The sequence below is a fragment of the Adelges cooleyi genome, unplaced genomic scaffold (genome assembly GCF_023614345.1).
Source record: "Adelges cooleyi isolate 19-005CV unplaced genomic scaffold, UGA_ACOO_1.1 ACOO_flye_CR_arks_rails_tigmint_CR_PRNA_247, whole genome shotgun sequence".
NCBI classification, from domain to species: domain Eukaryota; kingdom Metazoa; phylum Arthropoda; class Insecta; order Hemiptera; family Adelgidae; genus Adelges; species Adelges cooleyi.
The window spans coordinates 6949934-6976486 of NW_026095912.1; the positions used below are offsets into that span (position 1 = coordinate 6949934).

Below are 26553 nucleotides of genomic sequence, written 5' to 3' on the forward strand. Positions count from 1 at the left end.
ACAATGCGAAAATAAAAATTAAAAAATTAATTAAATCCTATAGGCTATAAGAAATTGAGTGGATCTCTTTAAAAAAATCGTCCTGTATAACTAAATTGGCGATAAAAGTTTCAAGATAAAAAAGGTTGTACAGGCCGCAACTCATACGTCCATCGAAAACTGCCGGGCCGCAATTCACCGGTCTCCGACATCGTAAACAACACCTCGGGCCGCAACTCACCTACAGCCAGTTAGACAAACATGTGTACTGCCTACACGGAAAGTTATCGTCCGGATTAATTATATGAGTGCTTGCGATTTCCAAAACTCTCCGGATAGTGCACTAACGTCTAACAATAGCTGTATTAGTTACTGTTCGCTGGTATTCCGGTTTGCAGTACTTTTTGGCTAACGATCATGTTTTCGCTAGTTTAAATACTATAAAATATCATTTTTTTTTCACCTTTATATCATTCACATACATTTTGTTATGTTTTATAATATTCTTAATAACTGTTTTTATAACCACGTCCGAACATCAAAATGCTATTGGTTCTTTTACAGAACATGAGTTTACTTATCCAACACAATTTATTCAGCGAGGGAAAAACGTCGGTCATAATAATTTGTTCATTGATCCTTGAATCATTTATTTATTTTTTAGGCGTATACAGGCCGTTGGACAATAGTAAGATATTGTTGAGGTTGACGACGCCTTACGAAAACTACAGGGTCCTGCACGGTAAGTTGGGTTACAAAGCCAGGGAAAAACACTTGTTTCTCGATGTCTACGGTGAAAATTTCAAGTTGGGCGGTGAAATTCTGTATTACTACAAAAACCTGTCCAACTATAACATCAAACTACGGGTAAACACTCCGGTCGCACCACTCAAACAGTTGGTGATCGCTGGCAAGCTCAATAGCGATCTGGTCAGTAAAATACACACAGCATATTTATACTTTGTTCGTTCAATAATGATAATTCCGTCTTTCTAGGCCGATTACCGTATTGGGTGGAATCACTTTATATTAGGATTTGCCGGCATCTCGCACTACATCAGCTGGTCAGATTTCGAGTACGGGCTACAAATCCACACGCCAGTCGAGAAATTCAACTACAGCAGCGCCACTGTGAAAATCTATATCGTCGACGACATCGACTGCGAAATCCGAGCCGTTTTACCGGACACCTCGATGGTAACCATTATTTTATTTAAGCTCTTACCTTCTACTATAGGTATTCAAACTCATTTATACATTATTAATTCGCCGATGGTCGGCTGTGGCTACCAAAACAAGGTCGTCTAAGTCTTGGTAAATGATTAATTAAAACCATTCGCCGTTAGTATAACTTATACCAATTAAGTAAAGAATTTTCCGTAAATCCATAAACAATTGTTTTTCGTAAAATCTCTCACAAAGTTTTTCAGTATCAAAACTTTATTCTTTTAATTTTATTATAAATAAAAATTAGCAAGTATTCGCAATTAATTATTACAGCTACAATAACGGCAACTAAGATTATTAGTAAAATGTATTTTTTTTAATTATCAAAATTACAAATGAAGCATAATATAATTAGTATAATTAATAAAAGTAATATAATTTAATATATTTATATATTTATTTTGTGTTAGTCTGGAAATAATTTTCTAGCAACAATTACAAAAAAAAGATACATTTATGGGTTCTTTAAAAAAAATATTTTAACTTTTAATTTACTAAAATATGTATTTGTTATAAAATATTTGGTATATATATGGTTATTGTTGCCAGACAGTTATTTTCAGAATAGTACAAAAACAGTCAGGTATGAACTTTACTTTTATATTATTAGCAAAGTATATTATAAAAGAAACCTAAAGAGGTTAATAAGGGGAAAAATAAATGCGTGTGGTACAAGTCGATTGCGCAGAAGCCTATCGGCACACGACCAAGTATCTTGACGTGTTGTCATTTTGCTTCAATGACGGGAATATTTAAAAAAAAGACTGTTTGTGACATTGGACTACAATGTTTCGTTAAGTATATTTCCCCTTCGTTAGCTTGATTAAACTCTAGGCAAATAAATGTGATTGACATTTGAAAATTGTTCACAGAACACTCGGTTTGTTAATTATTTTCTAAAATAAATCAGTTCTGAACTAAAATATTGAATTTGAAATGTCAAAAAGACCAACTTTAATGATGGTGGAAAGTCAGAACGTTCTTATTGTCTATTTTCTGTACACCTGAGCTATTTAATAATCTATGTTTCTATATCCATAATACCTAGTTTATAATGATAATAAATGTCTTGTACCATTATCTGCAGATCGGCGTCAAGCTTGTTTACGAGACGATTCCCAAACAAGAAGAGATAGATGAATATTACTACGACGAGGATGCGGAAATGGCCATGGTTTTATACAACGGTCTGCTTGAAATCGACACAGCGTTTTATCCGTCCGTAGTGGCTAATTACAAGGTGTCCCAAAACGGTATCATGTACACAACAGAAGTCGGGCTGTCGGCGATTATCATAAAAGTGGCACTGATCGACGAACTCTACTTGAAAGTAGGTTAACCAATCATAATTAAAACAAATCCACTATCCGTGGCAAAACATTTTATTAAAAAACTGTCTTACCCGTTTTTTATACTTTTTAATGACTTTTACTACTTGAAAATACAAAAGGCGATAAAAAATACATACTCAAACATACTTACTCTCATTTTATAGAACTTCTTGGACATAAAAAATGAACTGCATGTCACGACGTCTTACCAGCGATTTTCAAAGGTATTTTCGGAATTTTCCGTGTACGCTGAAAACGGAAACCATATCGTCTCCAACTCCATCGTGTCCATAGTCAATTTTAATAAGACGCTGAAGGTAATTTTAATTTTGATTTTATTTTTAATCAAAATATAGTAACCACTATTAGGGTAGAATAACCTATTGACGATTCATGATTAACTTCTTTAACCAAATTATGCTTTACTGATTTTACCGATTTACACTTCTATCATAAATTTGTGAAACTCCTAATCTTCCAATACCCCTTGTTTTCTAATCTGGGTTTTTCTTTTCAAAAGACTACGTTAGACATAGACTTCTTGGCAACGCCACTTCCAGATCCAGTAACGGAAGAGTCAGATGATCCAGATGCGCAAAGCAATATGCCTTCTGGTAAATACGAAACCCAGTTCTATTTGACTTCGCCGTTCAAACTCTTAGAGTTTTGCAATTCGAGCATTACCGTGAAAATACAGAAACAGTTTTACGAAACAAACATCACAGTAAAAACCAATTACACAAACTTGCACGTCGTGGGCAACATGGAGGTACGAAAGTCTCATTATTACACATATCGATACATCGTATCGTTATGATTTTTTATCCAATGTGCTTTACAGGTTTATGAAGGGTACTTTGACACCGAAGTGGACGTGGACGTCGTTTCTAAGCTTTTTGAACTGCCGGTGTTCCAAGTACGCATCAAGAAAGACTACACCGAAATCGAGAAGAAAGTTGAATTCTTGATCAGTCGTCCTAATAAATTACACGTGAGTACTGACCGCAGTAATGATGACGTTGTACTAGTGCTATATTTTTTTACCCTCGATTCAGAAATGTAATTTGTTGCAATGACCCAATGGTCATTTTTAACTATGTGTTTGTAGTAATGAACTACCAATTTCCGTTAAGTAAGCAAGCACATGTGTTCACAAGCCCTCTCCGTTTAGTGGGTTATCGGACAAAGTCACTTGTAGTCTTGACCGATGACCGTAGGCGTCGTAGCCACTGTCCCACACAGGTCCTAAAGTGTCATACTATAATTAATTTTGTTCGATTTTAGAATAACGAAATCGTGTTTGACATCAAGAGCTCGTGGCAGATAGACGGATACAATTTTATTAAGTTAAACGGTGAGATTACCACTCCATTCGCCGTGCTCAGTCACGTCCAAGGTAGTTTGCAGTACTTCCACCAGAACCACACTAAGACGTATTTCCTGGAGTCGTACTTGAATTACTCACGAAAAGCTGAGATGAAGGCCAGGGCTCATCTCAAGGAGCAGTCAGTCACTCTGAACCTAGAATCCTCTCTTGAAGGCTTAAGGTAAACACGATTGAATCAAAACGAGTATCAATGTGAAACATTAAGCAAGAACTCTATCTTTACTGTATAGGAATGTGCATTTCACTGGCTCGTTGATCGCTAAAGACGGGCGAAAAGCAATCGATGCGATTATGATCGGCGACCAAACTTACAGGATCAGCGGATGGGCGTCTGCAAACATGACGTGCCCATTAGCTGTAAGTAATAACTTGAAATATGTAAATAATTATTAGCTAACTCTTGTTTTTTTTAATATCTTACTTAGCTAGAGGCGCATTTGACCAAAGAAAATAACGCCGTCGGAAGTATTGTGATGGAAGTCAGGCATAATTCTGACGGCTACAAGATATTAGCCATGTTGCAGTCGATCAAAAAGATAATACGTCTAAATACTCTGATAGTTTCAACGGATAAAGGGAAAATGACAACAGTAGAGGTATATTTTACAACATATATGTTACAACTTTTCTAGAAAATCTTGCTAAAAATGATTGAACCGTTATCAATTTCAGATAGCTTCATTGCAAGAAACTTCTCAAGCAATGTTCGTAAAAAGTTCTTTGATATTCAAAAGACCTGGTGTATACGTGGTAAACGTTCAAGGCGAATCGATCATCGACGGTATATCCACGTTGTTGTTGGGAAACGTTAAGTTATGGTATTAGATAATTTAGATAAAAGACGATGCCTTAGAAACTAATACTATTTATTTTGTACATGTCGTTAGGTTCATCGGCGATAGAGGAGTGATCAGAAGCTCCATGGACTCGAGGTATTTACAAGGTCACGTCAACATTGACTGGGTGCTGTCGTCTCCTCAGCACATTTGGGGTGTGGTCGACATCGAGTATGCACTAAACCGAGTAACTTTCCAAAAAATTTTCTCGAAAATGTACTTTATCGCGCCCGAAAACAGTATAAGTCAAATCACTTTTGGTGCCAGAGTGGTGGCAAACAACAAATGGACGTAAGCCTTAGTGTTTACTTTATGCCAAGGAGAACCTTAAACCTAATTGTTTTTCCAAATAGGTTTCAAGCCAACTCAACTGCCATGATACCATCGTTGCGAAACATATCTTTTGCTACGAATTTGATATTGCCTCAAAACGTCACCAACAAATACGTCATCGTTGGAAACCTCAGAATAGAAGATCAATTTGAATACATTTCGCATCTGTTCCGTTACCGGGCACCGGACGTCAACTACGAGTTCGCTACATTCAGTGAGGTTAGGATACATGCGGTGTAATATTACTAAGCACTTAATGACAGCAATAAACAAATCGTCATTACCCCTCAAACTTAATCTACTTGCCACAGTCGAAATGTTAAATCTGGTAGTTGTTGTTTATGGCATAAATAAATTCAGTATTTACACCACTTGAAGTCATCCCCATGGGTTTTGCAAGACAATTGGCTAAACTACCAATACTCGAAAACTTTACGAATTTCCTCTTTAGGGCGGTTTGTAGTACGCTATTGTCAGTCACTAAATGTCTGAACATTTCAAAAACTTTATTCATAAGGGATGGGTTCCGGTTATTGAATAGAATAGGTAATGAAATACAAATGTGAATCAAGTTTAAAAGGGTTTGATCTTCGATAAGTCCTCAACGCTTTTTCGTGTGTGATTTATGTTTACTATGGACATTTGTTTTTTTTTCAGGTGCATTGGGATAAAAAAGTTAACGGGTTAGTTTCTTGGGCGTACAGGACCGAAAACCGAGTGTTCCTAATCGACACATTCAACGGTGTCACCATGGATAAGTTCTACGATGTGGAAAATGTGTTCGACGCTAGTTTTCTCAAACACCGACACGTGTCGAATTTGCTTTACGAGAGGCCTACTAAACCACATAAAATCAAGTGAGTAAATAAAATACTCATCAAATATTGTCTAACAAATTATTTTTTTGTCGTACTCGAGGACAACTTTGTACATCAGTTAGTCACCGCTATTTAAGGTTCCTACTAACAGTTGGTCACAAAAATGTTTAGTAATAAAATATTATTGTTTTAATTTTGATCAAATAAAGTATAAAAACAAAGATAAAATAAAACCTGTCGGAAAATGACTTATAATGTTAAACATAATAGTCATGATTCTTCTTTATTTTCTACTATCCTATACAAAAAGAGTCGAAATAATGATAATTTTGTAAAGTAGAAAGAACCTAATGGAATTTGTTAAAAAAAAAATTCAATGTAACTACAAAATTATCCAAATTTGAGGCAGCTTTGAACTTAAAGCGTTCGATGTACCAACCTTTGGCGGTTTTTTTTATTAACACCTTGTTTTAGATAAAATCGCTATTTCGAAAGCAAAAGCAGTCATAAGGTTTAATTTTAATCCAGTCTAACTTTTAAATATATTATAATAAGTAATAAAAATTAAAAAATGGCATTCAAATTGTCCATGCATTCGGTACGGATTGATTAATCTTATTCAAGTGGAAACTCTCGTGCGGGTGGGAACCTTTTAGGTCTACTATCACAGCGACGCTTATTCGTAAACTTTGTTGTGGATAATAATTAAACCGCACAAACGATGAATAGTTAATTTAAAAGCGCTGACTTAATGCCTTCAATGTTTAAAGTTGAGACTAAACAACAACCAATTTCGTCGAACAACTTTGACGGTTAAATTATACACGCAAGCAGTATATATTTCATTAAACTTTGCTAGTAATTTAATGAAACGCTGGACCGTTGTTCACGCTTTTTTGTGTTTTTTCATTGTCACTTTTTTTTAGTTTTTTAATCAAGTTTTAATTAAAGTTTAACTAATGTATTCGAGGATTTTCTCGAACGTCAGTGGTTCGTTTATGGGTTTATTATATATGCAATTGGACGTTGCGGGTGGAATCGAGAAAACCGCGACTCGAGTTTGGGAGTTTCCAGTTCAAGTATATTATAATAAATATACAGTACCGATTCGTGGAAACCTTATTTCCTACGGGAATCCCAATTGGGCGGGTAAAATCAAAACCTCAAAATAGCATGCATTTATGCATGAGTTCGGGAGAATCGTTTATTGTTCAAATAAGTATAATAATCAACTCGTGTTTTTCCATCGACTTCTGGCGCTATCCAACTAAATATAACATGCTCTGTATGACTATTTTTACCCCAACATACACGAGGGTTTTCCATTTGTGTTGTTTCATGCTCGTTGCGGTTATTTATAATATGAATTTCAAAAATAATTCACACTTTCGAATAAACCGAATAGCTATAAGTGTGACTCAAGTTGTGCGTATTATTATATTAGTACAGCTGTATGTCCTCTCGAGACCTCTTTGGCTGTTGTTAAGTGGCAAGAAAATAAATTCAAACACTTCAACAGAGCTCGATAATTTGTTTTATATTTTTTCCGGAGAAAATAGAATTATTCGGATAAAGTTATTGACACCGTAATTATAATCACGGTCGTTCCACACTAATTGTATGCGCGTTTTAATATGTATTTTTAAAAAAACTTTTTTTGAAAGCTATAAATAACAATCTTATCCTACTAAAAAATATGAAAAAAAAAAAAATATATATATATATATATATACCTTTAATTTTAATACAATAACGTCAAAGTTTAGGAAAATCGTATACCCGTGTATACTTAATAAACAAACCCTTATTTATAAATATGACGTCCTCATCATTTTTATTTTTCAACTTTTTGATGTTTCCACTCAGGCTTTTATTTGTACAGTTATGTTTCAACATTTTCAGTTTCACTTTCGCTTTATTAAATCACCTAGAAATTGTTTAATCAAAATTAATTTAAATACCACATACAACTTTTGAAAAGAGATATGAAAAAGGGTTTTGATACTTTTTCTTCAAATCCATCTAAAATCGTTTAGAATTAAAATTAAAACTAACATATCATTTTCGCCATCATTAGTTTTTCACTAGTTAATCATGTGTGAGACAAAAAGTGACCTCTTGTGGTAAAAATAAAATTTTGAGTTATTGGTTATTCCAAATTCTGCACTAAATTCTGAACATTTTAGGACCAAAATCGTTCTCGTATCTTGAAAATTAGCCGAGTTATATTTGTTATGTTTGAACTCATTTTTGGAAAATGGATTTTTTGGATAAAACCACTTTAAAGTTTTGATATGTTGCTAACCTTTTATTTTACATAATCTAGGAATGAAACTTAAATTAAAATTAAAATTAAATGCAGATAACATATTTTTTTGTAAGGTATTTATGTAAATATGTTTCCAACCCTGATCGGAGTTTTGGTCTCTCCTGCGATTTGGATTCTCGCAACAAGAGGCCCCTTTTTCCTTTCCGCCTCACATATAGTGAAATTCGATCCACAAAGGATATAAAGTATAAACTACCTATGCATGAATTCCGTATATTATTTAAAAGGGATCAGTGACCCGTTCAGTCTAATTTGTATCTGAAATTAAAATGCGTTATTTAAATTACGTTAAGGTATTAAAATACCTTGGGACCACATGAGAATGAGATCAGATAAAATAAAACGCTTACATTTTTAGCCTTATAACTAAAAAGAGAATAATAAACATATTATATTTTGTGTAAGAAATAAGCTGTCAATTTGATTGATATACATAATTTTTAACAATCCAAAATTATTTAAAATGTTATTTTTTATAAACCCTCTAATATAATTTTAACAGCAATATTCGTATTAACTAAATGTAATTTTTAATTAACACATTTCTGCTTTAAGCTACTATACAGACATTTTTTTTTATAACATATTATAACTTATTACTCAAAAGTATTTGGTTGATTGAGAAGTATTTCTTCAATTGTTGGGGTACCTACTGAAAACGTGTGTTGTTTATTAAATGAACTTTCGACCAATATTACTGGTAAAACTTCATTTTTAGCTAATTTAGTGTCCAATAATAATTAAAAAATCATAATCAATTGGAATACTTTCTATTGTAGTTTAATTTTATGCAGGCTTAGATACAAAAGTACAAAATTTTGACATTTGGAACCCAACTCGTTTGTCTTTTTTTTCGAGAGTTGACTTTTTTTTTTAAATAATATGTTTAATTTTCAAATTTATGATATGACTTTTACGCAAAACTTTTACTTTGAGTTTTTTTAATTGTTTTTTACAATAACCTTTTTCTACTAGAAAAGTTTATTCAAAAGTAAATGGGAAAAGTTTGCATTAAAAATATTTTAACGGCTGTGACTGAACCGCTTTAGATGGTCGTCATTTATTATTATTATTTTATTAATTTTTGCCTTCAGCATAGTTTAACCGACAAATTCATTCGTTTTATGTATTTAATAAGCGATTTATATAATTTGTTTTTCTTCCGCAATAGGCTGAACGTATTCTATCCTGCCGAAGTCAAGATCACATCGGCCATCGTGGACTTTGAATCGTTCGACAATTTCATATCTTTCATCAACACGACCACGCCGTTTGTCACGATACCTTACTTCGCTCTGCGTATAATTGCCGAAACACTACCGTAAGTATTCACGCCCCAGTGTGGGGCGAGGTACATTGACAAACATCTTAAGTATTGATCCGAAGGTCCTTGGTGGTTCCCTCGACCCCACCCATCACCACCGTACCACAACCAATATCAGTTGTTTGTTTTTAACATGGATATGTTAAATGTGTAATTTTATCGCATGCATTTACATTGAATTGCTCATCGCACAGGTTAAACTATCATCGTCACATCGAAGTGTTTTGGCCGCACAACAGCGCCTTGTTAAACGCCACCAACGCGAAAACCCAAAAGACCAAAAGCACAATGAACGTCGGCGAAATTCTGTTACAGTTTCCCATCGACAAGAAACATCACATCGGTCGGTTCGAATTTAAATATGAAGTAAGTCCCGAATAGTTTTGGATCGCATTGACAATCAAAATTTAAGACTAACCAAGCTTATTATTATTATTTTTTTTTTACTTAATATTTACATGGGTAGCGCATAATTTTCTAACGATGATAATGTAAGCTATTGAATATGCGAAATGTAATTTATATCTCAGTGCCTAGTAACATGGTCGAACATGGTTTAACACTTAAAGTATAATTTTGTTTATGATAGAGTACGCTAAACTTAAAATACGCTAAGTTTCTCGGAAACGTGCACCATTCGAAACATGTTATACATAGTTGAACAACTTCATTGTAAGAGTTGAAAACAAAATATTTAGAATTTATCCTTACTATGTTAATGTATAATATATACTAATAAACACATTATAGTTTAATGTCAAGTTTTATTCAAAGAAAATCCGCAATATACTATCTTTTTACAAAAAAGTAAATTTGATACTTTTATGGAGACATCGTACAATTTTTTTTTTTATTTGTACTTGAGGCATGTCAGTGAAAATTGTGGCCTTATTTTTTTGGTAAACGTTTCAAAAAAAACTCAAAAAGTATAATATTTTACACAAGATAAACAAAAATCTACTAAAAATTTGCAAAGGAGGAAACGGTAATCTCAATGCGTAACTAAGCTAACCTAACATCTACGGAAATATTTTCTTATAGATACTGCTATAAAAATTCATTATTTTCTCGAGCTCGCCGTTAACCAAATACCACCCGTTTCATTTAATATATAAACGCCGTCGATTGTCGTTAAACCTTAAAGTTAAACCTTACAGTTGAAATAACTTCCTACATTATTGTTTGGCCGCAGGATTTAATCAAGGAAATCGTCGGCGACTCGAGAGTGGTGTACGACCAAAAGAAAATAATCGAAGGAAACTTTACTAGAAAGTTCACCAATCACGACGACGGATTTTTGGACGACTTTATAGATTTGACCGTTCAAAACAAAATTATACCCTTAGGCGTCAAGTACTTGCACCGGGTGAACAACGGTAGTCACGTTGGCGACGTCGAACTACCTAGAGTGGTAATATACTTGGTTTTCTTTTTACTATTATTACTATTTATATGAACGCCATAATAATACTCTGAAATGGCCGAAAAAACAATACCTATAGAAAAATGCTTCGTACCACGCAAACAGTTAATACAAATAACAAACGTGCTGTTCATTTAATACTACTTTTCCTTTAGGGGATAAACATAAATATCGCAGACCTGAGACTCAGATTAGCTGTAAAGGGACGACTGGTAAAAGTGGTTAGAACCTTTTGGCTGATCACCATAATATTTTTTTAAGTTTAACACAGTTTATACAACAAAATAAAAAAATTAAAAAGGTCATCTATTCAAATGTTTTACAGGGTTTAGCAATAATATGTCAGAATTAAAAAAATATCTAAAAAGTTATTATGAAGATTTTATATTATTTTTTAAACGTTTTAAAAGTATTTGAGCTACTATAATTCTATTATGGAAAAGTATAGCTTTACAACAAATTCCTTAAGTACTTGGTTTTTTTTTTTTTTAATTGATTTATTGATTGATCGTTTACATACATATACTGATACTTATTAATATAATGATACTTATTAGGTACATAGGTAACAGGCTAATTTCAAACCAATGTATTTTTTAATGGGTTTTTCTACATTTTTAAAATAGAAGAGGTGAGCTTGTACAGCATTGTTTGTGAGCAATTTTTTTTTTTAATAAATCAAAACTACATAACCGGGTGGCGTCACAGCGTATACTATTTGCTGTTACGTCGATTTGATTTTCAATCGCACACACGCACTACACAATGCGCACTATACTACAATCTTTTCAAATAGAATTGAGTCTCTTTGAACCCGAATGAACTCCAAAGTGTGCAAAGACATTCTCAATTTTTGTACGCTTACGGGGAGATGGGCCGTAATGTGCGATTCGATGGAAAAAAAAACATAATATGTACATTATTTTGATAGTGACGTGTTCACACCGTGTGTTTTCAGGATTTCAAAAGGATGGAAGTGTTCAAATTGCACAACGAGAGCGAATTCAACGTGACGGGTGAAATGATGCAAAACAAATACGAAATCGCCAGGGACACGACGGTGAAAGGTAGAAAAAAAAGTTTTTTGTGTTAACATACCGATAGCGTCCCGAGTGTATGATGTTTTTTTACATAATAATATTATGGAGAAGATATGCTTTGTTTTCCAATTTATTATATCGATTGCATATTATGTTGACGTGAACGACGCCGGACGTTCCCTCGTCTGACGACCTGGGGAAAAAAAATGATGCATAATTTATTAATATATTGTTTAGGCGCTGCCAGACACGAACGAACGGGTTTAATAAACCCAGCGCCCGGCAATAGGGCAAGAAGGAGGGTTGCTAAGCTCAGAGAAAGCCGTAACACTGCTTTTAATTGTTTTTACCGGAAACTCGGAAAGGAAATTGTTTTTTTTTATACTAATATTTAAAAATTAGCTGCCGAAAACGCGTTTGGTCGACGGAAAAAGATCCGCTTTTACCTACTCGTAATAATAACACACACAGGTTCCGGTACTTGTATAAAACGTCTTTTTATTGCAACGTTTAAGGGAAAATGTTAAAAAAAAAAAAAATTTTATTCGCTTCGATATTTGAAATTTTACTCGCAAAATAATATTTTTTTGAAAAAATCATATAACGTTGTTTCCATATAAAATGATTTATGTCATTCGAAAGGGTTTTTACATTTTTTTATTTAGTCACGGTTTGACTTTTACTATTCAAATCTTTCTTTTAAACATTTAGTTGATACTTCTTTCGATAAAATTACTTTGATATAAAAATAATTGTGTAAAGGATGTAAACCACTATTAACTTCTTCATTATTTTTTACTTTACGCAGCCTTGACTTTATAAAATTGCCAAAGGCATCATTAGAAGTAAAAGAGGATAGAGGAACTGAATAATATAATTGACAATGGTCGTTATAATTTTTATAGGGAAATCTACCTATAGCTGGTGGAAAATAAAGAGACTGAAATTCAGGAAAATATTTAAAAAAATTGTTTTTTTCGTGTGAATTTTTAATGAAAAATTGGAACACAAATTTCCGTGGTCTGATAACTAATTGGTCATTGGTCATTCTTATCATTTTTTCCCTTTCCATATATACTTCTATTTTTCTTTGTGATTAAATTTTATGTAAAGTTTTATACCTATTTTTGGAATGGGTGTGCCTCTCGAACCCCCCTCGCCAAACAGACACAACCGGTTTTAGATAAAATAATAATCAGTACACTGTATAATGAAATATTTAAAATATATAATAATGATTTCGTTTTCGGGAGTCTTAATTTTAATTAAATACTTTAAACAGTATAAAAGTTATAATTGGACAAAATCTGTAACCCAACCGGCTGGTATTAAGGTCACTGGCGGGTTTAAACGGCATCCATGGAAAAGGCGAATTTCCAAAAACATAAATTAGATACTTAACGAGGGCGGAATAATTTTCTTTGTTGTATTTGTTTTTTACATTAAGTTTGATTTAACAATCAAACTTACGAACCTAATGCTAAAGTAAATTTTATATTTTATTTTCAGGTCAGATTTAACCCAACCAAAATATTTTCTGTTTTCCACTTTTTTGAACTCTTTTACTCATTGAGAATCTGACATCTATTGTTACTTAATGTATAGCCTTTCAAACAAAAAATCTTTTTATTTTTTTGCCCTTTATCAGTGGGGTCGACCACCTGAGGTTTAGGCAATTTTCTTGTGCTTTTCTTACATTTCTTTATCTGACACTATTCTTTTTTATAATCCGCACAACTCATTGTCTTCTTTTATAACGTCCAATCACTGACTTGTTTGTTGAATTGAATTTGTGTAAACATAATGCAGTTGAAAAATATTTAAAAACACTTAGCCTGTATAGGTATTTGTCAAATTGTTTTACAAGAGAAAAAACAATGTATAATATTTATTCAAGCATCCGAGGGAGGAAATAAAAGCAGGTATTCAATATTACCGTCAAACACCGTTTTTTTTTTGTAAGCCTGTCTTACATATACTTAATAATTTTCGAAAAAAAGGTATTGACAGCATGTACAAAAAATATACTAAAAATAACCTACTTATAAATATTAATAAAATGAAAACGAATAATATTTTCACGTTTTGCATACTTTCCAAGAAAAACTATTACCGCCGTTTTCCTCTTGGTACATTTATGAAAAACAAAATTATTTCTACATCTTAAGTAAATCCTACGTACTGCGTCAGAGAAAAAGGTGATTTTTTTTATACTTGCTATACAATAACTGTGCGCTTACATCCCTTCCGTGAGTTTAGCTTTATAAAGAAAAATATTACTACTACCGAAAATAAAACCTCAACAAATATAAGATAAACCTTAGAGAAAATACTATTATTTATATTTTACAGCTGCAATATTCTTATACACCAACAGTCGAATGGCATTAAACAAATTAGATTTTCCGCCTATGCTTTATCGTTACACAATAAGGCATTTTCTTAAAATGAACTCTCTACAACTGGCGTTATCTTAGATAACAGCTTTGTATAAAAATAAATATAAATAAAGCCCGGAGTTTTAATTAAAAAGTCAAGTTAAAATTAAGATTCACTTTCGAGTAGAGTTTTATTTCGTTTTTAATCTAGAAAATGTCTGAGATGTTTCTTCAGGAAATTATGAATATATTGTCACTTGAGATTATGCTTTAATTTATTTCGTTTTTATTTTTTAATTTGCAAAAACGTGAGTACCTACTTGTTATGCGCCAGTGATAAATGATACTCTCAGCTCATAAAATAACAATTAAACAGGGATTGAATCGAAACGAACTTTTGAATATTTTATCAATTCGACGAGAAAAAAAATAATAACTGAAATTATTTTTTTGGGTTCCTCAAATAGAATAAGCGAGGCGAGTCGATCATTCTTGGCTTCTTTTCGACATAATTATTTTTAATTATACTGCGATACTATAAAGAGTATAATATTTTTTTTTTTTTAGAGAAAAAAAATGAAAATTTAATCAAGAAACCCGTCGGTTTTTTTAATAACTCCTAGTCTGGTATAAATTATTATAATAATTGTATGGTCACCAAAGAGGATAATCATTGGCCAAGCAACAAACCAATTTAATTAAATAAATATTAAATACGAAAAGACTGATGGAAATTAATAAGTTTATCGCATTATTTTTCTTCTCGTGTTTTATAAAATGTAGTTTTTCCAGCTGAGAAAAAAATCAAACGATAATAATACCTAACGTACACGTTACAAATGCCTAATACATTTATTTATAAGATCATATTCCTAAGTTCTTAAATTAATTTAAAGGGCTAAAAAATATGCCCTTTCATGTTTAACGCGTTACTTATTATCGGATTGTTGTAATCTATTCGTTTAGGTCAAAAAATATATTATTTAAATGTTTTGATTTAAGCACTTCATTTAACGTTAATTTATTATTTTTTCCCGGAGCGAAACATTTAGGCTCGTGGTCGTCAAATCTGTATCTTTCTATGAGTCGGTGGTATTCATTTTTTTGAATCCTTTCCTCTCCTATTTCTACCAAAAAGTGCATGTTCTTTTATAGCTGTTGTGACCTACTCCTCGTTATCCTTCCAACCGTTGTATTGTCACAATCGTTATCACTTTCATTAGAATTTCCGTTAGTTTGCCACACATTACCGCCGATCTACTCTAATCTCGTGCTCTTAATGAATAATTAAGCTACATTATTTTCTTTGTTTGGTGTTTTTACAGTTTGCCGTTGTATCATATTTCCATCCTCTGTTCGATATAATTGAATAACGGTTCGGTTATTCTTCTAAGTGATTTCTTTTGAATATACTTATCTATTCTTTGTCGCCAAATATCAGTGGACTATGTGACGGGCGCACACGTTAACGCCGATTTTATATGGCTTACGAATATTACTTCCTTACTTTTAGCATGGAACATGCTTTAGCCTTGGACCCCCAGCCTGAAACACTTAATTACGATACTAAAGTAGCGCGCCTACTTTAAATGTATAATAACATATAATATGCCAAATATTTAGCCAGAACATATAATTAAGACAATACTATCATCATAAATCGCAAGTAGATTATAGATCAGAAATAATCACTATTCAGTAGCCAGCAGGCTAAAGCATGTTCCATGTTTTATCATTTTAGCCGTTAGGCTTTAAGTAGACTGTAACTTTTTTAATATTAGACTCACGTTTTGGGTCTTTGCTTTTTGAGAAATAGTTTACACAAAGTTTTTACTTTTTTGTTTCCACAAAGAAAAAGCTGCGGTTGCTTGTAAAATATTTTTTTTCTAATCTCGAGGTAGAATAGGAAGATCACAAAATGTGTTCTTATTGAAAATTTAACATTTTGACATTCTGTCTGTGTATCGTGTATCGTTTGTACATATTCCGTGTCTGCCGATAACGCCTATGCAGATTAAAGAACATGTTTTTATTACCATATTTAAAGAAATGTTGGTTATGAATAAATAACGGGATTTAAAATATATTAAAAATCGTTTTTGCATAGTGCATTTACATGTAAATTGAAAAAAGTGGAAATCTTAAGATTCTCAAGACATCAGTGATTTTATAAAAACCTTTATTTTAAGAAAGACAAAATTATTCAAATCGCTTAAAATTAAACTCTTTACTGTGGTTCTACACTTAAAACTCTATTAAACATGATTTACTAGTCATACATTTTCTCCTAATTGCATTTTACCCCAAAATTGTTGAATGTTGTTAATCCTTTGCGGTTCGAAGCCGTTTGTTTGTTGGTCGTTTATTATTTTAACTTTAAAAAGTGTCTGGAAGACTCTGGGGACTCTCTTCGTTTTATTAAACCCGTACTGTAGAGCCTGTACTGGCCTTGCGTTTGACATGAATGTTTGATGATTTTCAGTGATAAATTTCAACAGAAGCGTGGTGATCAATTCGCATTACGACGACGATACGGACGATTCGTACACCAGGAACGTCAAAGTAATCCTAAACCCAGAAGCTTGGATGCATTCGGCTCTGAAAGTGGCCTATCACAACTCGGTGAGCTCTTCTGACATTTGTAGATAAACCAAGTATTCGGGTTGTTCTTGTCCTAGGAAGGTGGCGTGAAAAAAAATGTAAATCTCCTTAAACGCCTCAAACTATGAATAATAAATAAACAAAGTAAATTATTTAAAAACAATTTTTAAATAAAATGGTGTTTAAAAAAATGAATCACCCGAAAAAATTGAAAACTGTATGTAACAAACAAATTTCATGTACAAATTTATAAAAGTATATATCATTTTAGATTTATTTATTAAAACCCAATCCACAAAAATGATACACTTAAAGCTTCGCCGACCAGCACTGAAGATGACAACATAGTTGTTGAAATACGTATATGCATAAAGTATATCATTTTTGTGGATGGGGTTTTAATAAATAAATATAATATTTTCCACAAAGTTACTCTGTTTTTATTTTTATATAATTTTAGAATTTTAAAAACATAATAACACATTTTTTAAAAAAAAGTTTGAGCTTACAGTGTAAACAAACATTCATTCATACTTTAATAAACCAAAAAAATACCATAACACATTAAGACACTAAAATATATGCCCAAGATTTCAGTCAAACTAAATATGGTTCAAGGAAATTTTATATATCAACAACATTCGTTATTATGCTATTTTTAAGACTATGTTAAGTGTACAGGTTTGATATTTTATAAACAAATTAAATAAGGATATGATTAAGTAATATTTATATTTTTTTTAATAATTCTTTGGTGATCTAAAGAACTGTTATTTTTTTTTTTCTACAAAAATGATATTTTTATAAATATATATTTATTGTTATTTAGAAAGTTTGGGAAATGGATTTTTAAGGAATTTATGGACATAACATTCAAAGTCCTAAGTAGTTAATGTTTTTACTTTAGGTTTTTTGATAAAGCGCCTACTGAACATTTACTGTTTTCTATATAAACTCTTAATGTGATGTTTGGTCGACTAGTTAAAAATGGCTAATATTTAACTGTACTTAAGCTGTAAATCGTTTTGCAGACCCCCACCGAATACGGTAAACTCATCGATGTTAACATTGCGTATCCTAGAAGGAACTTTTCTGTGATCAGCGACGTGGAAACCGACGCCAAGTACTTCATGTCTAAGATGACGTTTGTGCAACAAAAACCGTGGCCTGACGAACCTTACGTGTTCGGCTACCGTTTCGATTGGCACAAACTCGAATCCAAAGTTGACAGACACCGAGTGGTTATGCTGCTTAACCATCCTTCGTTTGAAAAGGTAATAAGACATGCTAAATGTATAAAATAAACGACTAAGGTATACAAACCATTTGATACGTATAGCCGTGTTCTAGACAACTCTTAAGGCCCTAAAGTTTGCTTATTTCAATGCTTACTATAGTTGTCTTATTTGAAACCAAAAAAACGCTAATTATACGTCCGAACAAAAACGATTATTAACTAAGATTTGTATTGATTAAGGTGATGAAAACCTCAAAAAAATATTTTCTCAATATCCACTAGCGCATATATTACAAATTCTCTACAATTTTTAAAGAAGATATTGAAAATAACGAATAAACATTACCCCTTAGGTATTTTACTAAAATAACTTGTATACTTTCGATTCAAATCATTGCAATTATTGTTTAATAACATTTTTAACAAACCTTTTATCTAGCTGTAAATAACTTAATGTAAATACAAACATTTCCAATGGCCTACAATGTTTATATGTTTAAAACTAAAAAAATTAACTTTAGGTAAAAATAATATTATCTTAATTACAAATTTTTATTTATTTAATACAAAGTAGGGCATTATGATCACTAGCAATGGGCCTTGTTATTTAGGAATTATTGTTATTCAAACGTTAGATTCATTTGTATTGAACTTGAAATTTAATTTGATGATTATGCAACTATGTTAATAGTCAATAATATTAGCTATCAAACTGTCACATTTTTTTTAAAAAATGCTAAAATTATGAGTTTGTCAGTTTTGTTGTAAAGGGTGTAATTCATTTTGATAATCGCAGAAGAACCCATTCCAAGAAAAAACATATCGCATGTGTACATCATTTGTAGACTCTTGTCATGTGCACAATATTGCACGCGCCTGACCTTTTTTCGTCCTGTATTCAAACCGTTCTCTTTTACTTGACTTGAATATTTTTTTCTATTATTATTATTATAATTCTGAGGACCAAAGCAGTCGCGTGAACAGTTATTAACTGAACGCACGACCCGACCAGGTCTCAATAGACACGAGCAAGCAAAGTGTTTGGTAATTTTTAACTCTCACCGACGTAACCCCTCGACCCTTTTGTATACTGATACAAAAAAAAAAAAATAGTCCTAAACAAAAAACTAGCGCGCTACTCCGTGAAATTATTATATTTGGACAGTTTTACATTATTCAGAGCGATTATACACAGTATAAACAAATATCACACGTTATAGCTGGTGTCACGGCTAATTATCGACAATTTCACTATCCAAAAAAACATCGGTTATTTTTTACTATACACTATTTCCAAAAGACTAACGAAGACCCTTCGTAAGTGCACAATGGTAAATATGCCGTTTAAATTAAACTGCCTAATCTTGTTATTGAAAAAAGGTCGAATACAATAAGGTTAAAATCGATTGTCCAACTGCATCGCACGATAATTCCTCTCTGAATGATAATAACAAATCATAAGCAAAAAGCAATCCTAAAAAAAAAAAAATACAAGAGCTATCAAATCAGCTTGGAAAAACTAAAAAAAAAAACTGGGTTCAAAGAATAAAAATATGCATTAATTTAAAAATCTTATCTTCATATATTTAAACAGCAAGAATACATTTAACTCTTCTTAAAAAAACGCGAACGTTAAATATTTGACTAACAAAATATATATTTTCATATCGTAGTTTTTAAGTCAAATAATACAAGTATTAGACTTGATGGCTGACAAAACAATGTAAATAACAATATTAAAAATTAAACAATTTCGTATTATTGTTTTTTAATAATAACATAATATCTCCCTCGCTCAGAGAAAAATAATATACAAGTCAAAGACAAACAGAAAATCATTATTTAAAAAAAGAAATAAATAACAACGATTTTTTTTATTTTAAGTATTCCAATTTGTACAAAATACGTTTTCTAAGTCTGGTAATATGCTTTTGTAATCAATTTTGTCTTTAAAATACAAGTAGTTTGCGGGACAATAAAAGTATTTTGATTTCGATTTTAAATCTGCATTATCGCACATATTGTAGCTTTTCAAACAGATGCGCATATTTTTGTTTTTAAAAATCGTTCAAATGAGTCTCACCCTCATATTCAGATGAATTCACAATATTATGTACGGCTTTCTCGCTGCGGTCTGCTACGTCTTGGATTATAGTATTATTGCTTTCTGGCAGCCTAAGCAAATAATTATGTTGTAAAGGTATCGGAAAACACTGGAATAACGAATTTGTATTATATTTTGCAGGATGTAACAATAAGAGGAAATTATTCGCGTGGCAACACAGTACTGTTTGATTTGAACGCAGACTACGATTACGCGACAGATCCTTCCAGGAAGTTCACAATCGGTTGCTTGGTCGAAAACCATTCCCAAAAATCCAAACGCAATTATTACTACTCGCTCAAGAGCAGACATTTGACCACCCGGTAAATATTTGAAAGAGAGAAAAAAATAAAATGGGATATTAATGCCAAACTTAATAGACGACTATTAATCACAAATTTTAAATAATCTTAACTGAGTATTTAACCACGGAAAACGGACTTCCTATAAATAAATACACCCAGAAATAATAACCCTAAAGTACCATAGAGAACCTTAAATTATTATTATTAACTAATCAATTATATTAGGCGGTACGCCTTAATAGTAGACTTTGTTATTTCTTATTATTAACACTTACGTTTTTAGTTCACTGTATTGTTAAAAAGTCGTAGAATAGAACATTAACCGTGTAAGAATGAGTTATCCCATTCATTTTGCATATCAAGTAAGATAAAGTAAGTAAATATTCACGACGTAGCAGGTCTTTTGTAATTGGAAACTTACAATATTTTGTTTATTCGTGAAAACCTTTTTACTACATTATTTTTCTGAGAACTTTTTTTTTCGGGGCATTATGTTTATGGCTATACTTATTTAGGAGAACATGTTTATCCGGGGATCAAAATCATAGGGATTATTATTTAGATCACTAGCGAATACACATGATTGAAACTTAAACTAACGTACTTTCTTTTCTCACAGGTTTAAGCTAGACGCTTCCGGTACCTTTAAGTCGCAAGAGTTCTTCCATTTCTTCCACAACAACATCACTTACAAACGGTCGTACTTGCCGGATCAATACTGGGACGGCAAAGGCGTTCTTGATTTCGTCAACAAAACGATAAAAATCGAGGTAAAATGTTGTTAGCAAAATTTTAGCAGAAATAACGTTAGTTTTATAAAAAAAATTAATTTATAGAAATTTTCGTTTCGGGATATGACCATCGTCCACGGCAACTACAGCAACAACAATGGCACGCATTACGTCAACGGTCTGTTGAGTAAAGGAAACGACGACACAACAGTAGGGAAGTTCTACATAAACATACCCCACAAGGACACCGGACTTGTCGTTAACTTCACTCCTGGTAACATAATGACTAAACAATATCGTCGACCCTCCTCGTTTTGTCTCTCAAAACTTCTGTGAACATTACTTTATCCATTACACTAATCTCTCAAACCCGTTTTATTATTTCTTCATTGTCACGTCCAAATCATGTCAATCTATTCCATTTCAAATTTTCTCTGCCATTAACGCATTTCTTAAATATCAGCATCTTTCATTTCACTCTTTGCACTTCGCCACAGCTTTTCTCCTTCCTATGTTCTATTCACCCAATTCTCTGGCATACATGATCTCACACGTTGTATACTGTTACACAGATGCTTCCGAGCAATTGCACATGTCCGGCAACGTTTTGGAAAGCAAAAACGTCCAGTTCAACATATGGAGGACCAAGTATGGGCTCATCATACCAGACGTTCAGTTTTCATTAGGATTAAACCACTCCAGGCTATTGTCTTCGGCACTCACGTGGAGGACCGACCTAAAGAGCAGCCTGGTGGTAAGTAGTACGCTCTTAACCTAAACCGTAATGGAACCGAGGTTTACTGATTTTAAGTATGTTAAAGAGTACATTGCGAACGTCGGTCAACCGGACTTGGACTTATGTACAAGACGCGACTGAATTTTGGACACAATATTTCAAATCTGAAACGTTCGAAACGGCCAACGGTATTTGGTTGGACACCAAACCGGAAATCCAAGAATTCATCAACGACATAAGGTATGAATATTGTAGTGTATATGACGGGGGGGGGGGCAGGAGTTATATGCATCGAATGTCCAAATTATCAATTCTCAGCGATTATGAATTGATTTATTCAATTACCTGTTTAATTTTAAGATTAATTAAAATAAAAATAGCTAATTATTACTCATGGTTCAGTGATTATGCTATTATTATCAAAGTACATTTTATCCAAATCTCTTTACAGATCTACATTAGAAAAACTAATCTATTAGTTTAAATAGGTATTCCAATTACAAAATTAAAATTAAAATTATTTTTCAGTGGTACAATTGTATTAGTAATGTCGTTTGTGTATTAAATCATGATTTAATTGTTTTGTTCTACGTAGCAATTTCCATGCTCTGGAGGAAGACATGGCGTATTTCCGGAAAGTGTTTAATAATTCATACAACGCTAACGACTTCTACTTGAAAGACCTCCATGGGCTGTACGTCGCGATGACGGAAGATATGTCGTTCATGTAAGTATGTCGATAACATTTTGTATTGTTCGTGTGAATAGCACCAAATGGTAAACGGAGTCAACGGCCAAATCGTTGGTCAAATGCATTATCCTCGGACTGACTGAATAAATGTACCATAAAGATGATGTTACTAGTAATATATTATATTGTGTCTGTGTGATTTATACAGGGACAAAATGGGATCGTTACCGCAGACCGTTAACGAAATATGGACAGCTCTAGGAGACACGGGACAGACTATTAGAAAATCTATCGTGTGGTTCATCGATAACGTGAGACCATAATTATTACAATTCTGATTAATATTATCATTACATTTCTAAAGACTTTATGCCACTATCTCGACATGTCGAACGATTTTTATTTTATCAATTAATATGGTTTTGTATGTCCACAGATCAAATTGGCATATGAAGAGTTTGGCAAGTTGTTAAAGCGGCTGATGGAGGGCGAAGCTTTGGTGTACATGTCTGAGTTTTTGAGTAGTTCTATGATCAAATATGATAAGGTAAAAACTCAAAACGTGTTTATTTCCTTAAGCATATATATATTTATATAATATATATATATATGTCAGAGTTTATATCTCAGTACGACCATCAGTTTGAATTCAGTTTCGTTATTAAGGGATAAAAATCGCATTGAAAATATTTTTTATGGTTTAATTTAAATGACTGAGTGGATTAAGTCTTAATACTTAGGATTAAATGAAGACCTTGAAATAAACGTTTCGTATATTCGATAAATATAGATTACTACCCGAGACATTTCCAGGAATAAACTCTTTAAGGAAGTTATATAATTATTTTATAACGTTCAAGTGATTTACTTATATCTTGACAGGTTCTAATCTAACAAGATACAATAAAATTCGTTTAACAAATTACGATTTTTTTAAGACCCTTTTCTCTTTTTCATTTTCTTCGACTCGTTTGTCGCCATTTCAGTCCTCAGGCGCATTACAAAGTGCAAAACTAATAAGTTTTTGTATAATACTTACACATGTTATTTGACGATTTAACTTAATAGAAAAACATGTGTATTATACGATAAAAATATCAAGGAAATTATAAATGTAGTATTGCACGTTGTATTATGGTAAGTATTAGATAAAAAAATATTCTTTAAATTCAATTTGGGACCGAAAGTGTTAATACACTCCACGCAGCTCCGCGTTTTTAGTTCTAAATTTTGTATTATCTATTAATAGAATTTATATTAATTGTATTTATAACCGTATGACAGTTGATTAGAGACGTGCACATATCGTTTATACGGTACGTAGAGAGCATGTTGGAAGAATCATCCAACACCGTGGCTGCCTATTGGAGTAACGTGTTAAAAACCATAGAACCGACGGTTGTGCAAATTTTCCATCACATCGAATCCGTGTTCGTGTCGGCCACTCAGCAAGTCATCCGTAAGTTTCAATTGAAAATCATAACGCCATGTAAATCATACGAGACAAGCCTGGTCATGCATACACTCTATAACGTTGTATTCGCAGAGTTTTTATATGCCAGACAACAAGAACTGATGCAATCGCCTTACTACGCTCAGACGCAAAACATGACTCAGGACTTGGACAGATTCTACAAAGACCTGATGCACAACGACTTCTTCACCAACTTGAAAAAGTACTCGACCATGTTGTTCAACGTGTTCAAAGCCAGATATTACCCGCTGATACCTTTCGGTAAGCTACAGCAGTCTAATCGACAAAACCCCGTGTCCCAAAGCTCTAATACTTGACACTTCCAAATTTAACAAATCCGTGTACCGCTCAAGTGTTTCAAAATCATCTAGTCTCTCTGGTGTATTAAAAAGCGTGATAAAACATAACACAAATTTAACGCTAGTTTAGGTATATTCGCCACAGCTGGTGTCATTTGATCATGCGCTGTAATTAATTTTATAGTCCCTAATAACAACGGGAGTACTATTGGATTAACTAGGATTCCTGTTTAGACGAACTCGAAGACATTTCTAAAGTTTATTCTTGAGAAATTTGTCAACCCTGTATAGGAATCCTAAGAGATATCGCTAAGATTCCCGGTGTTACTAGGGATAAGATATTTTGTGCCCATGCACTTAACTTGACCTACCAATGGACATTCAACTTTCGGCAATTAGGCAACTATAGCAAACGCAATGTCGTATCAGAGTACTATTAGGTAAATAATTATTATGCGTAACCACGCATCATCATCATTAGCGTTATTATTCTTGAAGTGATTTTAGTTTTTACTTTAACTCCGTGCCATTTAGAATGTCCGAGGTTAGTGAAGATGTAAAGAAAATATATGAAAACCTATATGGCAACTGCTAAAGCAATTGAAAGAGGTTTAGACAAACTACGTTACATTTTCTTCTTGCGTTTTACAGAAAGCCTTAAAAGAATATGTTTGGATGGGTTAATGCCTTATTGGATTTGAGTGTACAAAACATGCTTTGCTCGAACTGTGTTAGCATAGAAACGTGTAAAAAATAAATAATACTTTGGTCAATGTGGTATTAGTTGCAAACGCGAAAATTGTAAAAAAAAACGAAAGCCGTATTTTCTAGAACAGAACCTCGTTAGTCGTTACGTTTGCAAAACGAATACTAAACAAACAATTTTTAGTTATTCTAAAAAAATAAAAAGATCCTATCCGGACAACAGTAATTATAGTTGTACACACACAACGGCGTGGGTCGGTCCGGTCAATGTGAATTTCGCGTCATCGAAAAACAAATTTAAATAACAACCGCGTTTCACTGTGTTCATATATTATTATAATAAGTAAAGCATGTCTGCAAACAACACAGATAAGGTATAATAAACTGAATCAATGAATAAAATACAGTAAATTATCTACAAACAACAGCAAACTAATTATAATAATAATATAGTATTGTGCCTTTTTGAAAAATGGAATCAAATCTCTTTGGTGATCCCCAGAGGTCATTTTCGTTTTGATTCTGATTTTTTTTTGTGAACAATAAAAATGTATTTTTATTATATAATCTTTTCTAATTAGATAATAATAATTTATAATACATTTCTGTAATCGTTTTAAATAAATACAAATACCAACTCTCGGTCAGATATGATGAAAATCCTATTGCGCCAGCGAGTTAAGTTTCGACGTTTAATGATATAAAAAAAACCAACATCTACCTGCTTAAGTTAATCATTATATTATGAATTTCAGGCGTTTTTAATTTTTGTGGCTGAATACATTAAATAATAATTAAAACGCTCACTCAGACATGTGTAGTTAAAACGAATACAGAATATAATATCTAGTATATTATGGCCGAAGTCATGTCATTGAAAAATATGTTGTTTTTCATCACTAAACCAGTTGAACGGGTCTAACCCAAAACTGCCGACCGTAATAACGTCTTTGATTTATTTCAATTTTTCAAAATGTATGGATTAAAGTTTAGATTCTAGCATGGCGAATTTTACCATTATCTGTATAAATAATACTGATTAATGTTCCAACGCACATGACGTTATCGTGGAATCATCTTTGCTCTTAAATGTTAGGTGCATGTTTTTTTTAACATGTTTTTAATAGTTAGTAATTCGATAGAACGAACTAATAACATACTTTCGCAGTAACCGGAATGACCTAGATGCATAAAAAAAGAATCCCCAAAAAAAATCACACATCAACTCCAATTAAATATTATTTAAGCTCATACAAGTGTAGATC

General features: G+C 32.5%; 1 protein-coding gene across 1 annotated transcript in view; it reads left to right on the forward strand.

Moving 5' to 3' along the window:
- LOC126837143 (uncharacterized) overlaps positions 1-26553 on the forward strand; it is a 63082-nt gene that overhangs the window by 16829 nt on the left and 19700 nt on the right. The window contains exons 32-60 of the mRNA XM_050570972.1: positions 644-909; positions 976-1176; positions 2294-2536; positions 2702-2854; positions 3058-3306; positions 3379-3528; positions 3822-4084; positions 4155-4281; positions 4350-4520; positions 4597-4742; positions 4812-5051; positions 5114-5312; positions 5751-5950; positions 9412-9561; positions 9759-9930; positions 10757-10975; positions 11946-12054; positions 16888-17027; positions 18038-18280; positions 20489-20670; positions 21272-21422; positions 21489-21657; positions 21956-22137; positions 22205-22359; positions 22715-22846; positions 23019-23121; positions 23247-23357; positions 24095-24269; positions 24357-24545. Coding sequence (XP_050426929.1) covers positions 644-909; positions 976-1176; positions 2294-2536; positions 2702-2854; positions 3058-3306; positions 3379-3528; positions 3822-4084; positions 4155-4281; positions 4350-4520; positions 4597-4742; positions 4812-5051; positions 5114-5312; positions 5751-5950; positions 9412-9561; positions 9759-9930; positions 10757-10975; positions 11946-12054; positions 16888-17027; positions 18038-18280; positions 20489-20670; positions 21272-21422; positions 21489-21657; positions 21956-22137; positions 22205-22359; positions 22715-22846; positions 23019-23121; positions 23247-23357; positions 24095-24269; positions 24357-24545 — 5190 coding nt within the window. The remainder of the gene's footprint in view (positions 1-643; positions 910-975; positions 1177-2293; positions 2537-2701; positions 2855-3057; positions 3307-3378; positions 3529-3821; positions 4085-4154; positions 4282-4349; positions 4521-4596; positions 4743-4811; positions 5052-5113; positions 5313-5750; positions 5951-9411; positions 9562-9758; positions 9931-10756; positions 10976-11945; positions 12055-16887; positions 17028-18037; positions 18281-20488; positions 20671-21271; positions 21423-21488; positions 21658-21955; positions 22138-22204; positions 22360-22714; positions 22847-23018; positions 23122-23246; positions 23358-24094; positions 24270-24356; positions 24546-26553) is intronic.